General features: G+C 41.8%; 1 protein-coding gene across 1 annotated transcript in view; it reads right to left on the bottom strand.

The window, feature by feature from the left end:
• Positions 1 to 15,387, bottom strand: part of CD40LG (CD40 ligand) — a 49,325-nt gene extending 33,938 nt beyond the window's left edge. The window contains exons 1-3 of the mRNA XM_088465854.1: positions 15,226 to 15,387; positions 11,095 to 11,232; positions 1,727 to 1,772 (exon numbers count right to left, since the gene is read on the bottom strand). Coding sequence (XP_088321980.1) covers positions 1,727 to 1,772; positions 11,095 to 11,232; positions 15,226 to 15,387 — 346 coding nt within the window. The remainder of the gene's footprint in view (positions 1 to 1,726; positions 1,773 to 11,094; positions 11,233 to 15,225) is intronic.
• Positions 15,388 to 25,751: the final 10,364 nt, after the last annotated feature.

Genomic DNA, 25,751 nt, shown 5'->3' with positions numbered 1-25,751 from the left:
TCCCCTGGGGGGGTGCCTAACCCTAACCCTCCCTCCCCCTAGCCTAACCCTAACCCTCCCGGGGGGTGCCTAACCCTAAGTCCCCCTCGGGAGCCCTAAACCTAACCCTCCCCCCCCCGCGGCTGTCCGCTCGCGGCTCCCGGCATCACTACGATCGTGATGCCGGGCGCCGGTCTCCCGGCGTCGGGGAAATGCGGGCGTCTACGTCTAGACGTCCGGCATTTCACCCATGCCGGGATAAGACAGTCGGGAAGCCGGCTGCTGGTATTTAGGCAGTCGGCTTCCCGATTGCTTCCCATGTAGCCGCCCTGTATTCAGCAAACTCCAGAAACAGCCCTCTGGCCCTGCACCTTCAGTTCACGCAAGTGCACCAACACTGCTGGTTCAGACCCAGCATTGTACAATTCCTCTTCTATTAATTAGTGGCAGAATCGGCTGTGCTACGGATTGGCAGGGCAGCTGCTTTGCAGAGCAATACAGAATTGCGCTGGTACTAATATATGCACTGCCAAAACTTTCATGGAGATAGATACATCATTTTTGAGAGGCTTTAACAGCATATTGATGAATATGCCCCTTAAGGAGCAACCCCAACAAAACATTAAAATGTAGTAGAGTTACCTAGTAGCAGAGGTCTACTTATGTTTGGTGCGGCATTGGTGGTATAATGGTAGGTCCAGTGCTGATCCTCTGCTGCTCCCTACTACTAACACTTCACTTTTCCACTCAGGCATCAGTACTGTTGTTGCACCTCCATTAAGAACAACTATGTATTTTTTGGTAAGTTTAGTGCACTCCACCCAAAACTACATTTTAAATGTTGAGTTCTTCTTAAAATAACTATAGTGGGTATCTAACATTACCTATTTTCTGCTTATCATAGTAGGACCAGTGTTTTTATTCCTGATGCTACTCAACTGGACCCAGGGTCGCAACTGAGAGTGTGTGATCGATACCATCACTCAGGGTCCTGGGGGCAGCACTGTCACTTCCCAATGGCATTGCTGTTACTGCTTCACGGTACCAACTGCGCTACACCATGGCACCACCATCAGGGCCATAGAGAGCTGTGCTGTGGTACTGTAGGGGGCCTGGCCTAATGTTAGGAGGTGTGTCCACGCCTTCTTATAAAAAAAAAAAAATTAACTCTGTAGCTCACTCCACAGGGGGGTGCCATGTGCCCCACAGCCAGGGGTAAATCTATAGGGGGCACAGCCAAAGGAGACTGCTGCTGCTGGTCAGCAGCAGTAACCTCCCTGATCCTGCCGCAGCCCAGCAAATAGCAGTGTGTGCTGGGCTGAGGAGAAACAGGCTACTGCCGCTGATAGGTAAGAGAGGGGGGCAGGTGTGGACCCCTCCATCATATCACTCTCCCCCTCTCGGTGTCCCTGACCACCGTTGCTGCCTTGATTTGCAGGTTGCCTTGAGTTTTAAGCCTCATTTCAATGTAACATCAGAAACAAAATCAGATTACTTATAATTTTGTAGTAACCTAATTTACATTTTAAGTTGAACAAGGAAAATAAATGTGCGTGTGTGTGAGTGCGAGGGGAAGGGGGGGAGGTTTGGTGTGAACGTCCGGCCAAATTAATAGGCTCAGTATAACGTTACAGCGCAATAAACTGTTCCCTCACATCTGCTATAATGAATTCTAGATTGTGTATACATAAAAAGTAACTGATACTCTTGTTGCCTACAGAAAATAAACAGAAGTTATATATTATACCTGAAAGCTTTTGATGTGTTTCTTCAGATTGATCAGGCTGGGTCACCTGCATAGAGAAAACATTTATTAATGCAAGGATCACTGGAAATTGGTTATATATATATATATATATATATATATATATATATATATATGTATGTGTTGCCCGGGTTGAAGACTGGACCCTAAAGTACACCTGTAGCCTTTATTTTTTTTACCTTGTCCTCGTCTCTAACCTGGATAACTATGCAAATTAGGAGTAAATGACAGTGCGGGCAGGTGTATTCTCATACCGTTTGGAATTGGGTATATAAGGAGCAGACTGACTTACAGAACAGAAATCAGTATAGCTTCCAAAAATCACTGGAGTTTCAGAAATCACTGCAGGACAGCGCTGCGGACAGATATGCTACCATAACTGCTAACATGGAAGCAGCTGCGATAGCTGTAATATGGTAATGCAGCAGGAGGCATCATGCCTCCTGCATGCATTACTGATCTGAGCTTTGTCTAAGGACGCAGCATTGGATCATCTGCAATCCCTTCCATGGGGTCAAGCGAGCTGGCTGCCGCAGATGAGTAAAAGAGACCAGGAAATTTCCGTCAGCCGACTGAGATCCTGGCCTTTCCACTCACCCCCAAAGGCAGGGACACGTCTCTATTTTGGGAAATGGAGGCAATCCCCTCCCCTCCCAGAAATGGCAGCAGACTGTCAATCACTGCTTGCGGAATCGCAGACCCGTAATGCACATGCACAGTATGGGTCAAGTGCATGTGCAGATTCCTAATCTGTTGGAATATGCGTGATCCCTGTCACTGCATCTGCAGCTGAATCACCCACTGAAATCACAGTGCAGACCAACAATGAAGACCATGTCTAGCAGGGCTGCCATCAGGGGGGTATGCAGAGACTGGAGTCCCATTTCTGGACAGAATGGGGCCCGCCCACAGTACCACTGTGTGACTGTGATCAATCTCCCCTGCTGTTTGTAATCTCTGTATGCTAAGCTTTGTCAGGATCAAAGATTTTGGATTGATTATGCTGTCTGCCACAGTCTGAATGTAATGAGTGCTAAGCTTCTCATGAGCCTGCCAGGCACTCTGCTAAGACGCCCAGTTGGGGCGGCTACTGTAAAATGAGACAGTGAGTGAAATGCTAATAATGCACACTGGGCCTGATTCAGAGCCGGACGCTCTGAATCAGGGCGTTTTTTTTTTTGGCCACCCACAGCTATTGCGAGCGGCCAGGTGATGGTCGCGATGGTCTCGACCATCGGGGCTTACGACGAGACCCTTGCGGTAGGGTCTCGTTCCCGCAAGCCCCAGTGAGCTTCTGGCTCTTAATAGAGCCGTAAGCTCACCACTGACATCACTCGTGATGTCAGTGGGGCCGTCCCCAAACGGCAGGCGTGTCGTCGGGATCTCCTCCACCCGCCTCCCCCTGCCCACCTCCAAAACGATGCAAGCTGTCGATCAAAATCGACACCCGCCCCCTTTTGGTGCGAGACCCGGGGCGACGGAGCGCCCATTGCTAGCTGGGTCTGGTGCATGTGCACGTCAGAGCCAGCTCCGGCGTGCACATGCGCAGTGGCCAAACATCGACCCACTCGTGAGCGCATAGCGCTTTAAAGTGGGTCTGAATCAGGCCACTGTTTAATGTTAAAGTTTATCATACAAACACAGAGTAACTAACTCCGTGTTTAATGTATGCAGCTGTTGGAAAAGTGATATAACACAGCACTTTGGAAGAGACGAGAGTATGACAGTGCTTGTATGTAGCCAGTCCCTCATCCCCAGAACCTGTGTAATTTAAGTGTGTCCTGGTTTTATGGAAACGTGGGACAGTGTGTGGCCCTGTCAAAATTCAAACCTAGGCAAAAACCTAATCCTGGTCAAACTACACCACAATGCCAATTTTGATGGAGCTTGGTACAAAACTCTGGCTGTGCATAAAGGATAAACAGGCAGACACACACACACACACACACACACACACTTTCTCGCTTATTATATAGATAAATGCCCCTTTAAATCCAGTGGCCGAACCTGTGGCAGCTTTGATTTTGTAGATCTCCCATTTCAATATAATGCTGAATGTTGAGCTTATTATATGAGCTATATGTCCGAGGTATGTGTCCAATTATAGCCTCAATATTCTTTTCTTTAGGATATATATATATATATATATATATATATATCAGTTATCTGTAGTTAACTATGTGTCTTTTTGCAGCATTATCTTGTCTTAAGCAGCAATTTATCTTGACCCAACAAATAATTCGGTATATAAAGAGCCTTGATGGAGCGTACAATGAAGCAGGCGTAGGCGTCTCTGCTGTGCACCTACCTATGCCTGCAATTTGAGACTTTTTGTTTAGCAAATGCTATACTTATTTTTCTATAATATATGCATAAATTTAGAGGGGTATTCAATATGAAACGTTAACTTCACTGTCGGAGTTTTTTACCTGTGTTAAAGTATCGGGCGCGCACGCTTATCCCCGTATTCAATATAAAATTAACGAAAATGGGAGCCTCCGAAGTTGGATTTGCGTAAAGTTACGAATTTTTCCTTAAAAAAATTGTAAGACCCCCCTAAAGTTGTAAAAACATGGGGGATCACTATGGGTACCCCCATTTTAGCCTTTAAATGAAAGTCGGGGATTTAAATAGCCGCAGCAGGTGTTTTTTCCCGACATTGAAGAAGTGATGCAGAAGAGCACTTAGGTTTTTTTTTTCGTTTTTTTAAGTGGTCCCATCAAATTTGGGGTACATGAAAATGGGTACTAGCATATTTTGATGTCCCCAAAGTAAGTTTTTAAAAATTCTGCAATTGTGCACCTGTCGCAATAAATCTATTCTAGAAAACACCTGCCGCATACTTACAGAATAGCCCTGAACCTATTTCCCTATTTTTAAACAATTTTTTCCCATTTTTTTTTTTCACCCCAATTTTTAAATTCATTTTTTGGGGTGTCCCTATTTTTTTAAAACTTTTTTTGACACAGTTCTTTTTTAAATGTCATTCCCAGGGGTGTAGGCTATTTTTTTTAAGCCTGCACCCCTAAACCCCAATTCTGCACTTTTTTTCGACACCTGTTCAATGGTGAAAAGTTATCCCCATTTTTTATCAAAGACTTTTCGAACCTGCGATAAGTCTTTCAAATTGAATATGGTGTAAAAGTCAAACCTGCGATAATGACGTCAAAAGTGCGATATTAACGCAAAAACGATGTTTTCGCTCCCATATTGAATACCCCTGTAAGTCTGAGATCGGGGAATTGTGATGTCTTATTTGCCTACAAACAACAGCAAATGTTATAAGTATGAATTACAAGTATTAATTGGTATCTCTTAAGCAGGGTACACACTGAGACAATGTCGGCATGATATGTCATTTCCGGTCGAATCGGAACATCATATTAGCCGCATCGCTCAGTGTGTACGGCCAATATGCCCGCTCCTGCAGCCACGTGCAACATTGTCCGGTCGGCAGTGATGCACGTCCAACTGGACAATATTGCATGTGTCCTCGTTGCAGATAATGAAGGACAGAATGAGGTAAACATATAGAGACATACATTCAGACAGGGTTACATATAGAAAAGACTGTACACCCTAAATATATAATGAGAGGTGCTACTTGTTGAGACTATTATTGCAGACACAAAAAACCAAATTACAAGTGCACAACTCCAAATTACTAATTATATATAATATATTTTATTTTTAGTTATGCACTTGTAATTTGTCATTGTTACATATAGACATATGTACACACACAGACAGGGTAACATATAGAGATATACACACAGAAAGGGTTACATATGGAGACACAGACACACACACACAGAGACAGGGTTACATATAGAGATACACACATACAGACAAGGTTACATAAAGAGACATACACTCACATACAGGCAGGGTTACTTATGGAGACATACACACAAATACAGATAGGGTTACACAAAGATATACACACATACAGGGTTACATATAGAGACATATACCCACATATACAGACAAGATTACATATAGAGACATACATGCAGACAGGGTTACATATAATGACATACACACATACAGATAGGATTACATATAGAGGCTCACACACCCAGACACACAGACAGAGTTACATATGGAGACACAGACACACACACACACACACACACACACACACACACACACACACACACACACACACACACACACACACAGAGACAGGGTTACATAAGGAGACATACACACACATACAGGCAGGGTTACTTATGGAGACATACACACAAATACAGATAGGGTTACACAAAGACATACACTCATACAGGGTTACATATAGACACATATACACACATATACAGACAAGATTACATATAGAGATATACACGCAGACAGGGTTACATATAGAGACATACATACACACATACAGACAGGATTACATATAGAGGCTTACACAGACAGACAGGGTTACATATAGAGACTCCACATGCATAAGGGCAGGGTTACATATAGACATACATACAGACAGGCTTACATATAAAGATATACATACACACACAATGGGGGACACAACAATGTATATATAAAAAGATAAAAAAGTGACTATATATACTGTGTTTCAGAAATATGGGTGTGCTCTAATAAAAAAGTGTATAAGCTGCTAGTGTTGTTAAAACAGAGGCGCATAGTTAACTATTTCTTGTTTTCAACACAATGTCCCCTGTAGTCTCACCCCCTCTCATCTTGATGTAGAGCTCCCAGTTGTTCCTTCCTCCTCCATGCTGCTGAACTGGACAGTTGAAAGACCTGGTGTAGCCATGCCCCCTTGCTTGGGTCAGTGGAGCATGTGTGCTCGGCTCCTCCAATCAGTGTTCAGCACATGCTCCTCTGACCACCAGGTCTCTCACCATAGAGAGGAAGTAGCTGCACTGAGTACTATGCCATGTCATTGCCCCTTCCCTGATGTGGCCCTGGCAGGGGCAGGTGGGCACCAGGCCCCCTAGGACCACTGGACACTAGGTGCTCTCCTTAGGGTAGTGCTCCATGGAGCCATGTACCCGGCATAATAGTCGGGCAGGACCTGTGTGCGGTCTTCACTAAGGTAAAATGAAAAGAAAGGGTTAAATGCAATAAAAAATGCATGGGGTCCTTTCAGCCTGGGCTGGAACTGGAAAATAGGGGGAAAAAACAATGTGGAGTTCCCCTATTTCCAATTACTAGCAGCAGACTGAACCAGCCATATAGCATGGGGTCCCCCTGCCATCACATTAACCAGCCACGCTGTGTGTCTCTTTGTATATAGCATAAGCCCCCCGATTGTTTCACCCCAGTGCTGATTATTAGAAAATCAGGGTGTCCCCGTGCCTGTTTGTCCCTTGATTTTCCAGTACCAGACCAGTTTTAGGGGGGAAACCCCACATTATTTTTTTAGTTTTAACTATTCCTAGCCTTTTACATCTAAGAAGCCTGCACAGAGCTGATTTGAGCTAGAGTTGCTTGTCTGTTACCAAAGACAATTCTGACCAGACGCTGCTGGTCACAATCATTAAGCATCTGTGGTCGGCCACTATGCTGTCCACAGTGAATGGGATTGCTTTCATTTAGGTATTCCCGGTATACACGTGACACTGGAGATAGAGGAATGTTGAATGTCTGCACAGCTTCGGAAATGGAATGTCCCATCCATCTGGCACCCACTATCATGCACCAATTGAACTCCGATAATTCACATCCCTTGCCATGAGCAGCCTAGGCGGTGTTCAAACTGACTAACGAGATTTCAGATTACAATTTATGCAGGTCTGGACATTTCCAAGTAGTCACAGTACGGTGACGCAACGTACCATTACCTTTACATACTGCTATCCCATGACGTTTGGCACTTCAGTGTAATGCTGCATGTTATCTTAATACATTTCAGATTCCTATGATCAATATACGGGATGCAGTCAGGAAGCAGTCAGAAATTTGCCTCCGGGCATATGGGATGACTTTACGCCACTGCGCCGGCGGGGTTGGTGGGCGGTTGGTTGGGCAGGCACGCAGGCAGAAATAAAACCAGCGGAGCAGGAGGAAAGTCTCTCACCTCCGAAAAACTGACTTCATAGAAACAGCAGTTTTTCGGAAGTGATAGTTTAGGGCAGGAGGCATGATGAATGCCTCCTAAACTGTGTTTGAACTGACAGTGAGTTCAAACCATAATTATCACAAGTGATAATTATGTTTTGATGAACAGGACCCTTAATGTTCGGGTGTGCTATAAGAGATGGACAGTAATTAGTTAGACAATGTCTAGATAGACAACAGATATTAGACAGTCAATAGTTAGACAGGGTAAAAAGTTTGACAGGAACAAAAGGTCGACAGGGTCAAAAGTTCAACATGAAAATGGTCGACACAAAAATGGTCGACAATTATTATTTTTTGTTTTTTAGCCCTAATCTTCACTCTAACCCTAACCCTCCCCTTGGTGCCTAACCCTAACTGTCTGGGTAAGTGCCTAACCCTCCAGTAAGTGCCTAACCCTAATCCTAAAAATTTTTTATTTTAAATTGTCGACCATTTTTATGTCGATCTTTTTCATGTCAAACTTTTGACCCTGTCGATCTTTTGTACCTGTCGATCTTTTGTACCTGTCGAACTTTTTACATGTCTAACTTTACTGTGTCTGACTTTTGTCTGTGTCAATCTTTTATCCTTGTCTAACTATTAACTGTCTAACATCTGGTGTCTATCTAGACATTTTCTAACTAATTACTGTCTCTCTATAGTCCGGAACCCTAATGTTCTACTTCATTTCAGCTGGATTCCCTTGTTAGGATAATGATGTGCCCCAGAAACTGGACTGCCACGACTTAAAAAGTGCTCCTTCAAGTTCAGCATGTAAACAATATTTTCTTAGGCAACCTAGGACACCTTAAGTGTGTCTTTGATGGTCTTGAATGTTTTGTGAGTAGACCACAGTCTAGTCCAGATTAATGATGACACATTGATCAAGGAGGATGGGTTTCATAACATGCTAAATGGTTGCTGTGGAGCTCTAGAGTCCAATGACGTTAGTAAATACAGGCCCGTCAAGAGCCGCGCCGGGCCCTGGTAAAAAGGGGGTGTGACCTAATTGTGGGTGGTGTGGCCACGCCCCCTTAGGTAATTTTTTTTTATTTAAAAAATGCGGCGTGGCGCGCTGGCGAGGGGGGGCGCAGTGAGCCCCCTCAGCCCGGTGCAAAACCAGCTTGATCGCTCCCCCCACAGGCATACTGTAGGAGACTGCTGTGGCTTCTTCTTAGCAGCCTCGAGCAGTCTCCAGGGCAGCCCAGCACACAGCAGCGCGTGCTGGGCTGCTGTGTGATGTAAGAGGGGGGGGAAGCGGTGCCGGACCCGGGCCCTCGCCGGGACCCTCCAGCAAGCCCGGGCCTGGGTAATTTGTACCAGCTCCCCCATCCTCTCAGCGCCCCTGAGTAAATACTCAAAATGTCCATATCGGGTTGGAAAGGTATTCCATTCATCGCCTTCCCTAATACGGGACAGATTGGTAAAGATTTGAGCCAAAAAGCAAATGTTCCAACCATTCAAGAATCAGAAGCAAGGGGTATTGACCTAAACATGATAGGATTCAGGATAGTCAATATGTGGGCAGGGCGAGCCATCCATCATACTGATAAAAAACTAACTGCTCCTGCTAGGGTTGCTAATAATGTGTCTGTCTAGTTCACTTCAGATGTTCCAAGTATATTCATTCATCACTTTGGGATCTTGGATTCAGTTCCAGTCAACAGTTGTGACTAAGCAAATGTCAGAACTGCGTAAGACTGTCAAGAATCACTAACGGCAATGACAGGCAGCTCTCCTGTGACAAAAGAATGATGAACAAGGGGTGAATGGGTACATTTTATAGGGTTTTGGTCAGGTGATAATGACTATTGTGTTGCTCTTCCCCCATTTCATTAACCTTACTATGATTGGTTTAACTCTGCTGGCAGAGCTTTTTATTCTCCTGATCACATTTGACCCAGACATTTGTCCAAATTTAAGAAACTCATGCAAACTAAAAGCCGGGACAAATCGATCACATCGCTCTAGTGAGAATGTGATACCTGGTCCCTCATAACCAGAACAATGTTGCTCAATGACAACGCTGTGTTGATAACACCAGACTACCAGAAAGAAAACTACAACTGCTTCTGAGATGTTCAGCACAGGGTAAATAAAAATAAGCACACAGATTCTGATCAACTAGAATGTAATATACTTTAGTAGATTACAACCATAGACAAAGTGAAGCAATTGATTGGCATAGAATTGTAGTGTGCAAATGAGCAGTAGATGTGAAAATCGAGAGTTATTGTCTGTCTGGGTTACAGCTGTCACTTTTCGATGTCACTTGCGATCACACGTTTGCATCTTATTGTAGGAGTCTTTCGACCACCACATGCTTAGTTATCCTTAACATAAAATCCTGCACCTGCCTGGGAGTGTCGGACATTTTTAAAGGGACTCTAACGTAAACCAAATATATAGTTTAATGTTTTGTACTGTTAAATATAGATTTTTGACTTCACATTAATGTTACAAGAATTAAAGAGTAAATTATTTTTTTTTCTTTTCAAACAATTTGAAATCTCTTAGTCTAGACCAGAGGTTTCCAAACTCCACCATTACTGTCCAGGATCAAAAATGGATATCCTTAAAACATGGGCTGTAATGGCAGAGTTTGGGAACCTGTAGTCTAGACCAATGCTCTTTTCACAGCAATTAGGACTCACTTTGGGATAGCTTAGCTCAATTCATTCCAAATGCCTGACTCAGGCTACCTAGGCTATAGACAAACATATGAAATCCTATAGTTGGCTGTAATAGGGCTATATGGTATTTGCAGTAGAATGACAAGCGACAAGCCATTTAGACTGAATCAAAAACATATACAGCTTCAGATTCAAACAGAAAAAATATGCTAAATGTTATCCACAAAGTAGACAATCTGCACACCCTATTGACTAAACTAAATGAAATGCAGTTTTCAAGGGTTTTTATGTTCAAATGAAGCTAAAAAAATCATGAAATTACCCCCCCACCACCACCACCACCTGAGAGTCTTCTATACAGAATGTGAAAGAGCATCTATCTTGCCTCACTGATAACACTTGTTCATAGTAAACGTCTGCACTCTGTGGAATATAGATTCTACCCACAAAGTAACCTATAACAAATCACCTTTGAATGCTAGCAACTGCAAAAACAACAAGTCTGCTTTATTTTCAGATACAATAACCTTTTTAAATAATTGTTTTAAGTATTTATTCCATTTGCAAATGGAAAGGATTAAAAAAAACACACGCAACACACATACTGCATCTGTACACCACCTCAGTCTACACACCAACACAAAGTACCTCAGAGATTAGGGTGCGGAATTTAGCTATAACCTCCTTGCAGTTTAGTAATGTGGGGTCTATGTTTCCTCCTTTCAGACATTTCTGTATTCTTCTCAGGAATAAATAATCCTCATTTAAGTCCATTTCTTCTTCAATCTTTGTAAAAATAAAATAAATTTGTTTTTTATTTGCTCATTCACGCTGGAAATAAATATCTTATATACATCCGTATCCATAGTAACAGGGTCACATGATGGGGTCTGCCATTTTGTTGTGCATACATATGTGGCACTAAGGGCCTGATTCAGATATGGACGCAGTGCAGATATTACGCAGTTGAGTGATGTTTTGATATTGCGCATACGAAAAAAGTCTAGAACACCTTTACTGCGCATGCATGAACCAATGTGTTCAATGCCATTCGCAATTGCGTACAGTATCAATAACACTTGAGCATGAGTTTGTGATTCTTGTGTGTATCAGGGTGGAGACTGGGATGTGAACTGAAGTGATCGCAATAAGGGGATGTTTCATGGTCATTTTATGGGAGTGTCTTGGACGTGTCTGGGAACGTTGTTGAGTTCCCTAATGCAAATCCAAAGCTTCAGAGGCCATGTTTAGTTGATTTGAGGAGAGCAGCTAGAATAGACTCTAGGCTACTGCAAACGGTGCGACCGATGTTGTGACAATGTTGGTGTGTTTACAAACTCCATTGCAAATGCACAAACCACACAGCCTGAAAGTGGTCATCTCACCGCTCGTACACTCCATCGCACCATGGAGCCCAAAGGGATGGTTGAGATTAGCATTTGCATATTCCTGAAACCGCTATTGTGAAAGCGGCTGCAACCGTGGCCACAGTATAAACCATCTCTGAATCAGGTCCTGAATCCAATCACTGTTTTGCAGAATTTCGTTTATAGGCAATTTACCTCAAAATGGCAAATTATACCTTATGGCAGGGGTCTTCAACCTTGGCCCTCCAGCTGCTGTGGAACTACACATCCCAGCATGCACTGCCATAGTTTTAGCATGCTGTTATATCATAAAGGTGGCAGTGCATGCTGGGATGTGTAGTTCCCTGCCTTATGGTGTTACAGAATTCGGGGAAGATGTACTAAGCCATGGAGTGAGATAAAGTGGAGAAAGATAAAGTACCAACAAATCAGCTCCTAACTGTAATTTTACAGGCTATGTATGAAAAATGACAGAAGCTGATTGGTTGATACTTTAAATATAATATAAATACAAACTAAAACTCAGAATATTTGCCAGGCAGGGTTGCAATGTGGTCAGTATTTTTCCACATTGATAGTAAAAATGGGACTTAGGGGTCTATGTACTAAGCCTTGGATGGAGATAAAGTGAACGGAGATAAAGTCCCAGCCATTCAGCTCCTAACTGTCGTGTCATAGGTTGTGTTTGAAAAATGGCAGTTAGTAGCTGGTTGGTTGGGACTTTATTTCTGTTCACTTTATCTCCATCCAGTGCTTAGTAAATAGACCCCTAAGTTTTAACGCTGTTAATAGGATAGAAACATGACAAAAATAAGAAGGCTGATATGTCTTACTAACATTAATAGCACACAGCACTGCGCATAAGAGGTATGATGTATGAAACAGAACACCGCTAACTGATCATTGTTGTTGATATAAAGGAATTCTACTCATGTTGCATCAAAATTGAACATTTGCATATAATTATTAATAGATATTAAGATTTTTTTTGCAAAGGAAACATTTTAATTTACATACAACACTTTTATATATAAAACAAATCAATTTATAGAATTGGTCATATAGGGCAAATTACTGTAATGACATCATATTTTTATATATATATATATATATATATATATATATATATATAAGAAAACATATTTTGGTCATTTTTAATAGTTACATTTTAAGTTTATTAACTAATTAAGGTTATTATCTTCGAAACAGACAGGAGAATAGTAAATGATAGGATTTTTCAGAAAGCTTCTACTAGGCAGTGATCTTTTCTTTTAGTAAATCATATAACAGTTCTTGGGGAAAGAGTAAGATAAATTAGCATGAACAAAATAATAACATTTAATAAATATACTTTGCTGATATTTGGATATTATGTGCTCTTGTATATCTTTCACGCATAACTAAACTATAATTAAATTACATTGATTACTAAATTGATCTGAGTGTCTTTAAACTAGATTGTGGAATATGTAATTCATGTAATGAAATTGGTATCCCCTTAACTGCTAATAAAGTTGGTCCTAGAGAAGTGAATGAGATTAACTATCTTCATTAAAAAATATGTTTTATCCTTCAGTTGTCAACAATGATGAAGGCCTAGAAATTACTATACGCACCCATTTAATTATTCTGATTTTCTAAAGGCATTTAGCAATTGCTCTAATGTTAGTAATCTCATTTACGATGCAATGTGCTAAATGTGACCCTTTCCTCTCCATGTCATAATTAATATAGCCAAGTTTAAATTAATTATTGATGTGTATATATATATATATATATAAAATACACTCACCCCAGGGGCAAGACTATGGGAGACAATGCCGCCCAACGCCAGCACTGAAGGGGGCACCTCCTCCATCGCCCACAATATAATCACCCCACTTAGGGCTGTAAATATGTACCCAGAGTGTACCGTCATGGCTGCTGAATACAAGGCACCTCTTCCCGGCACCTGAGATGCCACCATATCCATATACTACAGTAGTGGAGGACTCTGTGTCAGACCATCAGTTGCCGCTTCCATCTATCTATATAACCTGTCCCTGCTCATTGGTGTCACTGCTCCTCAGCAGCTTCTTATGCCAGTGAGACACATCCGAAAAAGGGTGTTTTGGGGGGATATCCTGCAAATTGACTTTAGTAAATAGGCCTAATAAAAACATAGTCACATATTCGTGGGTGGGGGAGGGTGCACCAAATGATAACCAAATTATAACTCGCCTTCGGGGGTCTGGGATGAATTTACGCCACTGACTCACCCAAACCATGAAATACAGACTCTATACATCTCTATGCTGGATTAAAAGTTTCCCTCTTTTCGTCATCACAACAGTGAGTGCTGGTCCGTCATTTCTTTCTGTATTTCACGGATTGGGTGAGTGTATTATGCTATTTTTTATTAACCTTGGCACCACATTGAAATACTACATTTTGAGAGCTGCAAGCTTGCTTTATCTATCTATCTATCTATCTATCTATCTATCTATCTATCTATCTATCTATCTATCTCCATATCTATCTATCTAGCTATCTATTAACAATAAGTACTTTGTTTTTGTAAAGTTGATATTGAAGAAAACTATTTCAAGACCATCATAGCAAGCCAAGTTATCAATGTATAATATAGGCTACAATATAAAGTAGAACAGTGTGAAAACAATAACTTTTTTAATATAATTTTGTGATACAATCAGTTTAACTCCCAGTTTTTCCTAGCAGTAGGCCATTACAATCAAATCTCAATAGGACATGAATTAATATCTAGATTATCCATTTCCTTTTTGTCACAGGAGAAATACTCATCCCACTTTAAGTCATTCATTGTTGCACTACACAATAAATTAAAATAACTGAAAAACTTTAATGCTAATATTTAACGATTAATGGCTAATTTTAGTTCAATCACTCAACTTACATTTATTATTAAGTCACAAAGGTGAATAAAAAGGCTTAAAGCTTATTTGGTTAATTCAAATAAATGTAAATTTCCTTTAAATTTTTCCTATGTAAATGCGTGACTTGATTCATTTTGCAAATAGTTTGAACTTTAAAACATAGAACCTGATTCAGACTTGGGAATAGAGGGATATCTCTCTCAACTGACCACCTTGGTGAAACCATGCTGCACTGCAGCTGAGGCAGATTTAAAATGTGCAGAGAGATTTAGATTGGGAGTGAGGTGTCCAAACTGACATCTAAATTGTAGAGTAATAATAAAGCTGTGCAGTATTTGTGGGCTACATGTAAAAGCAGCCAGTATTTACCCTACATGCAAAAAAAAAATTGTGAATTTCCACCCCTTGCACTGCAACATGGTTTGTCCGGGTGCACAGTTAAGTGCTATCTCTCTCTCTATTCCCAACTCAGAATCAGGCCCATAGTCCTGTAGTTGTAGGCTCTTTTTTCACCTTACCTTATCTAGCTTCTTGTGAAAATATACCCCAAAAATGCATATTCCTATGATCTGTGCAAGAACGGAAAGAGTAAAAATCCACAAAGCGATTTTCATGATTGAACAGGATGATCCTTGCTGAGATGGACCTGCTGCAGGACTTTGGTTGTAAGAGTTAATCATTGTGCAGCTTATGCGTTATCTCCTCTTCTTGTAGTTGGATACAGGCTATGACATTAAACTGGTGCTAGTTTAAGAGAGCAGCTAGAAGTAACTTCTGAGAACTATGCACTTCCTGGAATATATATTTTGCAGCTCGTAGCATGACGTGTTGCGTGGTTATAGCACATTAGAATACTTCATGTATATTCCACAGGTTCTCGAAGAAACATTTCACACCTGTAACTTTTTTTTTCCATGGAAATGTACGGTTTGATAGGCATTTTATGTGATCAAGATAATCCACTTACTTGTCTTTCCGCTGAAGGGTCATAAATATTTTCCCGATCACCAATTTATTTTGTCAGTTCTCTTTATGGCTTTTTGGACAGATTCACTTATTCAGTGCTTGAGCCAAACATGGTCATTGCCAAGCAGTGTTTCCTACTCCTGATTATGACAAAAGGACCAGACCCTGCCTTACCAATGAGCCTAAGACCTGGCAGAAGAATTTATAGTATACAAAAAACATGGTGCATCCATGGATAGGACTGACATATTATTATTTGCAAACCAAAAAATAATAATTTAGAAATCAAAATGATATGAAGAATCTTTGTTTCTCAAAAGTTAATTAAAGGAATAGCGAATCAGGTAAATAAGGGGCATATTTAATAACGAGTGATATTCTTGTTATCACTTGTTTTTCAAACAAATGACAGTTACAGTAGGAGCTGATTGGTTGGAGCACCATTTAAGATAAGTAATGAGTGATAACAAGAATGTCATTAGTTATTAAATATGCCCCTAAATCCCTGGGTACACATCAGGCGATATATTGGATTATATATATTGTTCCAATGTGGATCGGAATGATCTATATTGCTCAGTGTGTACTTTCAATTGCGCATTAACGTTCGGCGTCAGCGACGTCGTCCCATCTGATGTGCTGTACATCAGATGGGACGACGTAGCTGATGACAGCATGTGCAGGTTATAGCAGGATGGAAGGGTATATTGCATGGCCGTACACTGGATCATGCAGTATGTACAGCCACCTGATATATCCTTCCATTGGTTATCGGGTTATTATTATTATTATCGTTTATTTATATGGCGTCACAAGTTTTCCGCAGCGCCTTACAAAGTACAGTACAAAGTATGTGAGAGATTTAGATTGGGAGTGAGGTGTCCAAACTGACATCTAAATTGTAGAGTAATAATAAAGCTGTGCAGTATTTGTGAGCTACATGTAAAAGCAGCCAGTATTTACCCTACATGCAAAAAAAAAATTATGAATTTACACCCCTTGCACTGCAACATGGTTTGTCCTGGTGCACAGTTAAGTGCTATCTCTCTCTCTATTCCCAACTCTATTGCTATCTCTCTCTCTATTCCCGTTTATTTATATGGCGCCGCAAGTTTTCCGCAGCGCCTTACAAAGTACATAAACAAATAGATTGATTTACAGTGACTTACAGTACAGTACAATACAATACATTACAGGACATGGATAATATACATTGCTACATTCACGACCATAACACCCAGATAAGCAACAATGCAAAGCAATCAAGTGTTAGGTGCCCTGGTAGAGAGTAAGAAGTAGATGAAGGTATAGTAAGGAGATACACAAGAGGGTAGAGGGCCCTGCTCATAGGAGCTTACATTCTAAGGGGAGGGATTGGCTGGGATACACCTCGGTCTTATGTGTACCTGGCCTTAGCAACAACAATGGGGGCTATATGATGTGTGAATGAAGTCAACCTCCAAACAGCAGGTGATATTCATGATGAATGTAATAATATGCAGCTTCAGATGACCGGTGGTACTGTGTCACCAACACAGTCAACTGCAACAGGTGAGGATATACCACAATACCAGCTAGAGACGACAGGGGGAAACAATTATTTCCTTAATCCAAAATTCCTCACTTCTGTCCAGTTACAAAGTCACATTAACCGATTGAGAAAATATATAGTATAGTATATATAATAACCCACAACTTCATCTCTAACTTCTTAAACATCCTCGCAATCACAGAAACCTGGCTATTTCCAACTGACACTGCTTCTCCAGCTGCTCTCTCCTATGGGGGCTTCTCTTTCACAGCCCCCCAGTCCAAACAGCTGGCATGGTGGTAATATTAGCTACCTGCACCCCACTGCATCTTCCATGTCATTCCCCCTGAACCCTCTCTCCTCCTCCTTTGAGGTCCACACTAATCACCTATTCCATCCTGTGCACCTTTGCATCGTCATTATCTATTGTGTATTTGTTCCTGTTTCCCAGTTCCATGAAAACTTCTCTGCCTGGATTACCTACTTCCTCTTTTCTGACCTTCCCTCCCTCATCCTGGGAGACTTTAACATCCTGGTCAAAGGTCTATCCAACCCTGCTACAGTACCTCCAAGCTTCTCTCACTCTTTTTTTTTTTGGTCTCTCAAAATAGTCCTCCTCCTCTCAAATCAATGGTCACTCACTTTACCTGGTCTTTTCTCACCTCTGTACTGTATCTGACTTCAATAACTCCACCTCTATGACCATGACCTCCCATCCTTTAGCAATACTATCCCCCTTACTCCATCCCCTTCCCATAAGACCACTCTTCCTAAGAGGAATCTTGGTGCCTTTGAACTCAACAGTTTGTTTTTCTCTCTAGATTCTATTCTCTCTCAAATCACTACCTTCACCTGCCCTGACCAAGATGTCTCCATCTCTTACCAAGCCCTCACTACTACTCTTGACTCTGCTACCCCAGCTGTTATGACCAATCTGCACTATTCTCCTGTCACACATTATGCAAAAGTCTGCAGAGCACCTCTGGAAGAAATGGTACTTTCTTATTGACTTTGCCTATTTCATTCTCTCATCCTATAGCTCTGCTTTATCACTTGCTAAACACTTGTAATTAAAGACCCTCATCTTTTCCCAGTCCTCTAATCCTCTCTGCCTGTTTGCTACCTTCAACTCCCTCTTCCCCCCCCCTCCCCTTCCCTCATTGCACTTGACTTTGCCACCCACATCAGCTGCAAAATAGAGTCCATTCACCAGGAGATAGATTCTTTTCAGGTTCCACTTCCATGCACCCTGACTGGTACAACCAAAATGGGACTACTTTTCCTTTGTGTCCATGCCCTCCTTTTCTCCTGCCCACCTCCACTAGTCACATCTTCTGATAATACCATGTGTCCCAAGTGCTTACCACTGACATTTCCTCATTTAAACTATATGCCTATTTTGTGTAGTGTGAACTGTAAATATACAGATGTGTCGTAATACAGCTAGTGTTTGTACGCCATATGGCGCGTGATGCCCGGCACAACTGAGCCGCTCCAAGAGGTGTAGTGTACCGTATTTTTATTTAAATCTGCATCTTTGCGACTTTTACTGCACCGGAATTAGTTTTAAATACGCACAAAGTCACAGCTGAAGCACAAGGGAAAAAGCCGCAGCCACTGTATCATAGCACAGATTCAGACTCATTTGCACACAGATGTACAAATGTTGCAAATCAAATTGATCAGTGCAATCTAGCACACTAGCTTTGTCACTTCTAGTTTTATTTGTGTGAATAAGATGCACATGTTGAGCGAGAAAGACCATTGGTGTAGTCGAGTCGCCCGGGTCCTGGTCTGCTGAGAGGGGCTGTTTGACACGACTGAAGCCACAGTGTAACAGCATGCCTATATATATATTACATATATAGGGGCCCTAGATAAGCACAATGTGAGGTGCTACCTGCTGAGACTTCTAGTGCTGCAAGCAGAAACAGACAAATACAAGTGCGCACTCTACCATGCTGAACCTAATAATAATAATACTACTGCTAAGTTGCATTATTAAGAGGTTCTTGGCATAATGGGCATAATTATGGGCCTGCCCACCGCGTCCAGGTGACCTCTATCTGGCAGGTCCCTAACACTCCTATGGAACAAATACAGGGCACGGAACCCCCCAGACCAACCCAGCAGAACCGCCCCATGGCATCACAATAGTGTGAGATTTAAAGTGAGGGTTAAAGAATAATAAAGAAATCCTATGTGTTAACTCCTACATACAGTCAGGTGCATAAATATTGGGACATTGACAGAATTTTCATATTTTGGCCTCTATTCACCACCACAATGGCTTTGAAATGAAACAAACAAGATGTGCTTTAACTGCAGACTTTCAGATTTAATTTGAGGGTAATTACATCCAAATCAGGTGAACGGTGTAGGAATTACAACGGTTTCTATATGTGCCTCCCACTTTTTAAGGGGCCAAAAGTAATGGGACTATCAACTCAAAAGCTATTTCATGGACAGGTGTGGGCTATTCCCTCATTATTTCATTATCAATTAAGCAGGTAAAAGGTCTGGAGTTGATTCTAGGTGTAACATTTGCATTTGGAATCAGTTGCTCTCAACTCTCAATATGAGATCCAAAGAGCTGTCACTATCAGTGAAGCAAGCCATCATTAGGCTGAAAAATCAAAACAAACCCATCAGAGAGATAGCAAAAACATTAGGTGTGGCCAAATCAACTGTTTGGAACATTCTTAAAAAGAAAGAACGCACTGGAGAGCTCAGCAACACCAAAAGACCCGGAACACCACGGAAAAAAACTGTGGTGGATGACAGAAGAATTATTTCCCTGGTGAAGAAAAACCCCTTCACAACAGTTGGCCAAATCAAGAACACTCTCCAGGAGGTAGGTGTATATGTGTCAAAGTCAACAATCAAGAGAAGACTTCACAAGAGTGAATATAGAGGGTGATGTAAACCATTGGTGAGCCACAAAAACAGGAAGACCAGATTAGAGTTTGCCAAACAACATCTAAAACAGCCATTACAGTTCTGGAACAACATCCAATGGACAGATGAGACAAAGATCAACTTGTACCAGAGTGATGGGAAGAGAAGAGTATGGAGAAGGAAAGGAACTACTCATGATCCAAAACATACCACCTCATCAGTGAATCATGGTGGTGGTAGTGTCATGGCGTGGGCATGTATGGCTGCCAATGGAACTGGTTTCCTTGTATTTATTGATGATGTGACTGCTGACAAAAGCAGCAGAATTAATTCTGAAGTGTTTCGGGCAATATTATATGCTCATATTCAGTCAAATGCTTCAGAACTCATTGGACGGCGCTTCACAGTGCAGATGGACAATGACCCGAAGCATACTGCAAAAGCAACCAAAGAGTTTTTTTAAGGATAAAAAGTGGAATGTTATGCAATGGCCAAGTCAATCCCCTGACCTGAATCCAATTGAGCATGCATTTCACTTGATGAAGACAAAACTGAAGGGAAAATGCCCCAAGAACAAGCAGGAACTGAAGACATTTGCAGTAGAGGCCTGGCAGAGCATCACCAGGGATGAAACCCATCGTCTGGTGATGTCTATGCGTTCCAGACTTCAGGCTGTAATTGCCTGCAAAGGATTTGCAACAAAGTATTAAAAAGTGAAAGTTAGATTTAGGATTGTTTAGTTTGTCCCATTACTTTTGGCCCCTTAAAAAGTGGGAGGCACATATAGAAACCGTTGTAATTCCTACACCGTTCACCTGATTTGGATGTAATTACCCTCAAATTAAATCTGAAAGTCTGCAGTTAAAGCATATCTTGACGGTTTCATTTCAAAGCCATTGTGGTGGTGAATAGAGGCCAAAATATGAAAATTCTGTCAATGTCCCAATATTTATGCACCTGACTATATATATATATATATATATATATATATATATATATACATATAGAGTGTTCATTCTAGCTCCTCCGGCAGGCAGGGCGCCGGAGCTAGAGATGGCACTTCGATGCACGCCCAATATTTATGCACCTGACTGTAAGTAGGAGGTTATAATAAAAGTGTATAAAGTGCTAAATATATAAAAAACAAACTACAGAAGTGAAAAAGTGTACATTATGATGCCATGAAGCAGTCCAGCCACACCAGCCCAGAGAGCCCTGCAACCCAATACCAGTCCCAAAACTAACACACAGTAATATATATATATATATATATATAGGTCCTACCATCAGTGTGCCTCATTAGATGTGCAGTTTGGAGTGTAAGGACTCCTTGCTAATTAAAAATACCCAGGAACAGGTGAGAGGGGTGCTAATCAAGATGGAAGGAGTCTCGTCCTTCCAGTGTGCATGCATACACATAGTACAGAATACATAGGGGGAGGGGCCCTAGATTGCACAGCCTAAGCACAATGTGAGGTGCTACCTGCTGAGACTTGTAGTGCTGCAAGGAGAAACAGACAAATGTAGGTGCACACTCTACCATGCTAAACCTAATAATAATACTGCTAAATTGCATAAGAGGTTCTTGGCATAATAATGGCCATAATTATGGGCCTACCCACCGTGTCCAGGTGACCTCCATCAGGCAGGTCCCTAACACTCCTGTGGAACAAATATATATATAAAAATAAATAAAACAATGAGCAGAGATTAACAAACAGATTGAACATAGGAATAATAAAGTGGGGTGGGTCAGTCTGAGGGCAAGAGGAAAACAATAACCGGGGGAAAAAAAGAAATATATTTGTAAAAGAAAAAATATATATATCAATATTGCCCATACTAATAAACCATGCAGAATTTTAAGAAATATTATTCTAGACAAAGAATATGAAGCAAGATAAATTAAGATAAGGGGTCAAGGGCTACAGTAATATATCAATCAACGTGTTGGAGCAGACACCAGGTCGATGTTTGTAAGACATTTCATTTTATATGGAAATTATTATGAAGCAAGATAAATCAAGATAAGGGGTCAAGGGCTACAGTAATATAAATGCAACTTTGTTATTTAATTACACTGTCAACATACTATACTCTCTTGTGTATATGACACTTTATTACATTATATTGTGTATAAATAGAGTAACTAACTCTGTCAAGCTACCTCTCTATCTTATCATTGGGCCTACATATTTGCATGTGATATAGACGCCTGACGTGGATATGCTGCTGTTTATTAGTTGAATGTACAGTATGTATTTGTAGACACGTGTCTTAAGTCAGGACTTTTTGTGGCATAATTTTTATGATATGATCAGAGCATAAAATACACCAGAGTCTAAGTCAATCCTTTGAACTTTAGAGGTGTGAGCAAAAACCAAGTAAGGTTTTCATGCAGAAGTACCCGTTATGTGCCCAAAGCATGGGATCGGTATGAATTCCCGCCGGACGTGAGCCCCAAACACTAACCCTCCTTTAGGGGTGCCTAATCCTAACCTCCCCCCAGGGGTACCTAAACCTAACCCTCTCTTCCCACACCCTAAACCTAACCCTCCCGCGGGGGTGCCTAAACCTAACCTCCCCTCGGGGGTGCCTAACCCTAACCCTCCCGGGGGGGTTCCTAACCCTAAGTCCCCCCCAGGAGCCCCTAACCTAACCCTCCCCCCTGCTGCTGTCCGCTGCCACCACACGGCTTACCTTTGTTCGGTATGGCAGGCGTCGGTCTCGCATCTGTCGTAGCCGGATAATTGGCTGAGACAGGATCGGTTTAAAATTCAATCTGCATGATGCCATTTTGCAAATGCAATGAGACGCCATTTTGCGACTGGCCGCCCTGCGCCATTTTAGTGGATCTCGCCCATCATAAGTACATACGACGATGCTATTATTTAGCATCGTGCGATTCCCACGCAATAGAGGTTAAAAGTCCTCATCATATAAATACAGACAGTCACCAAAACATATAAAATGATCAACCCTGCAAAACACGTACCATGGTGTACTCCACAAACACATAGTCGCACAACGCTAACTAGCGTCTTTTCCCAAAACCCCAATACTTACACACTGCACACTTACATCAAAGGTTCCCTAGCATTAAAGTGTAATATTCAAGGTTTATTCAGTATTATTAATGTTGTGAAATAAATGTAATTTGATATCTAAGGTTTAGTACATGGTAAGCAGACTGTGTTTGGTGTTGTACTGATCCACTGTGTCTTTGCAGATATCCGGTATTATCGGTGAGAAGATCGCAACATGTGTCTGCAAACTATGGACCATAGAGAGTTAAACATTAAAATGTACTCTGTAATGTAGCCAGCTAAGATGTGTTATGCAGCGGGATTCAGGACACAAAGAGCCGTTGGAGGCTGGATTGTGTCCATACGTACTGACCTATGAACTATACTGTAACAGAAGAACCAGGAAGAAGAACCAATGGAATCATACCAAACTGTTCTGTGGGCTCTCTAAACCTGGATGCCAGTCTTCTTGCTTTGCTGTTGACGGAGGTTTCATATTTGATGCCGGGATCTGGGTCCAGAGCGTGTGCGTATGTAACGACTGTACCTTGGGTCTGTATAATTTATTTGCGCTAATTGTATTTAGATCACAGCGTGTAACCATCTGTTTTTATATTGAATAATAACTTTTTGTGCTTTGGAACAACACTCAAAGTCTGAAAGCATTTATTTCTTGTCCGACTCATGACGCTAAATAGCGACAATTGTAGAAGGTATAGACAGGTAGGAATCGATAGTTGGGGGCTCGTAGTGTGAATCACGCTACCGGTCACTTGGTAACACTCGGTCAGCGATCTCTCAGCAAAAGGGTGGAGGCGCCATAGCAGGAGAACGCATTGTGCCTTCGAAAATCTGCTACCACTTTGTTACTGAGAGTCCGCTACCCGTTATTGTGGCTTAAGGAGCGCTGATTAGAATCCAGGGACAAGGGAGGAAAAAGTTTGTTTTCCTTCATTGATAGATTTTTAAGTTTAAAAGGGGAAGTCGCACAATAGCGTAAGGGTAATAATACGTTTTGTGTAGTAGTCGCATTATTGTGTATGCGACTAGTCGCACAATAGCGTATACGTATTTCCTGTATTGCTGTCACGTGTTTTAAACAATGCCGTTGAGAGTGCATGGTGATATTGATAGATAGCATTGTTGTAAATATCTTGATCACTGCTGCCATAGTCTGGGAAAACGTGTATTTTTCTGCGCAGGAAAAGGGTGTGTAACAGTGAATATTTGTTGGTGGGGGTAACATGTTGCCTAGTTAAGGGTATCGTAGAACCCTTAAGTGCTAGGCGCCTGGTGTCGGCCTAGTGGCTCGTTAGTAGATACCACTGTCTATACACATAAGCAGGTGTAGTTGTTGTCTCTGTTGTAGTTTCGGCTCTCAGTGTGATTACAGTATTCAGTGATCAGTTAGGGTTATTTGAGCATTGTAATTGAACAGCACAGTTGTGGCTAAATTGTGATTGTGAACTGAGTAGAGGGTGGATGAAATCACTGAAAAGGGTAAGTGTTATTGGAATGCCTACATGCTAGCAGTTGAAAGGTAGTCAAAAAGGGATTAGGTGCGTGGAAGCAGCCTGGTTATTCTCCCATAGGTGTGTGGGCGCATCCTGTTAATATCGTCTACAGGTAAAGTGAAAGTATCTTGACTTTCTTTCACCAGTCTAAATCTCTATTGAAAAGCTAGGGTTCTCCCAGAATGGGAGCCAAGCAAACGGTAGAGATGTTAGATGATGTGCTGCTGTTGGAAGCGCCACTTGGGTCAGCATGGCATATTATGCATACTAAGTACGGTGCTAATGCAACTAGGTACTGTGATGTATGGTTTAAAATGGCGATGAAGAGTGGGGGATGCGTGGCTTAAAGGTGTGCACGCGAAGCAAACTAGCATCACGAGCACGTTACAGGAGAGTTCGCACGCAGCGCTAAACTGCGGTGCACGCGTGCCACAAAATAGCGCGCATGTGCAACAAGGTAGCATTCTGGAAGGTATTGCCAGTGGTTCACACGCACCACCACCGCCCTATGCGGATGGGGGTGCAGGTACAGTCATTGTAAAAACCCATAAAAATTTAACAAGTAACTTGTACCCTCTCTTGAGTAATCACAAAGAAAATGTTTATAATGCGGATGATGAGCCTGTTGTTATGTCTGCCATTTCCAATGCTGTACACATGTTAGATGCTCCATCACAACAAGCACAAGTGGAGGCCCTATCTTCATCAGTGATAGTACAGGAAGTGTTAACATCCACTGCACCCATAGAGGAAGTTGTTAACCACATATGTAGCAGTAATAGACTAAATCCCCAGCCAGGTAACAAGGTCAAAAGTAGCAGTGCGGCCGGTCTGCATCCCATCCGGACAATAACTGTTCCGAATGGAAATGCGGATGTGAACGGTGTAGTGCCCACAAGGGAGCTAGCAATGCATTGTCCTTGGACAAGAGCGGAGCTAATTCCATAATGAATGATTTCCCTGATCCTAAAAAGGAATTAGCCAAATGCCAAAGATTTTTGAGAAATTTGGGTAGTGCTCACGAGCCAACCAATAAAGATTGGCGAGTGGTGTTAAGGGCTTGTCTTCCACACAATACCGATGTGAAAGAGTTTATTATGGATTGCGTA

The sequence above is a fragment of the Taudactylus pleione genome, unplaced genomic scaffold (genome assembly GCF_031769625.1).
Source record: "Taudactylus pleione unplaced genomic scaffold, aTauple2 ptg000064l, whole genome shotgun sequence".
Classification (NCBI taxonomy): Eukaryota; Metazoa; Chordata; class Amphibia; order Anura; family Myobatrachidae; genus Taudactylus; species Taudactylus pleione.
Note: the sequence above shows the minus strand (reverse complement) of the source record. Positions and strands in the feature narration are given on the sequence as shown.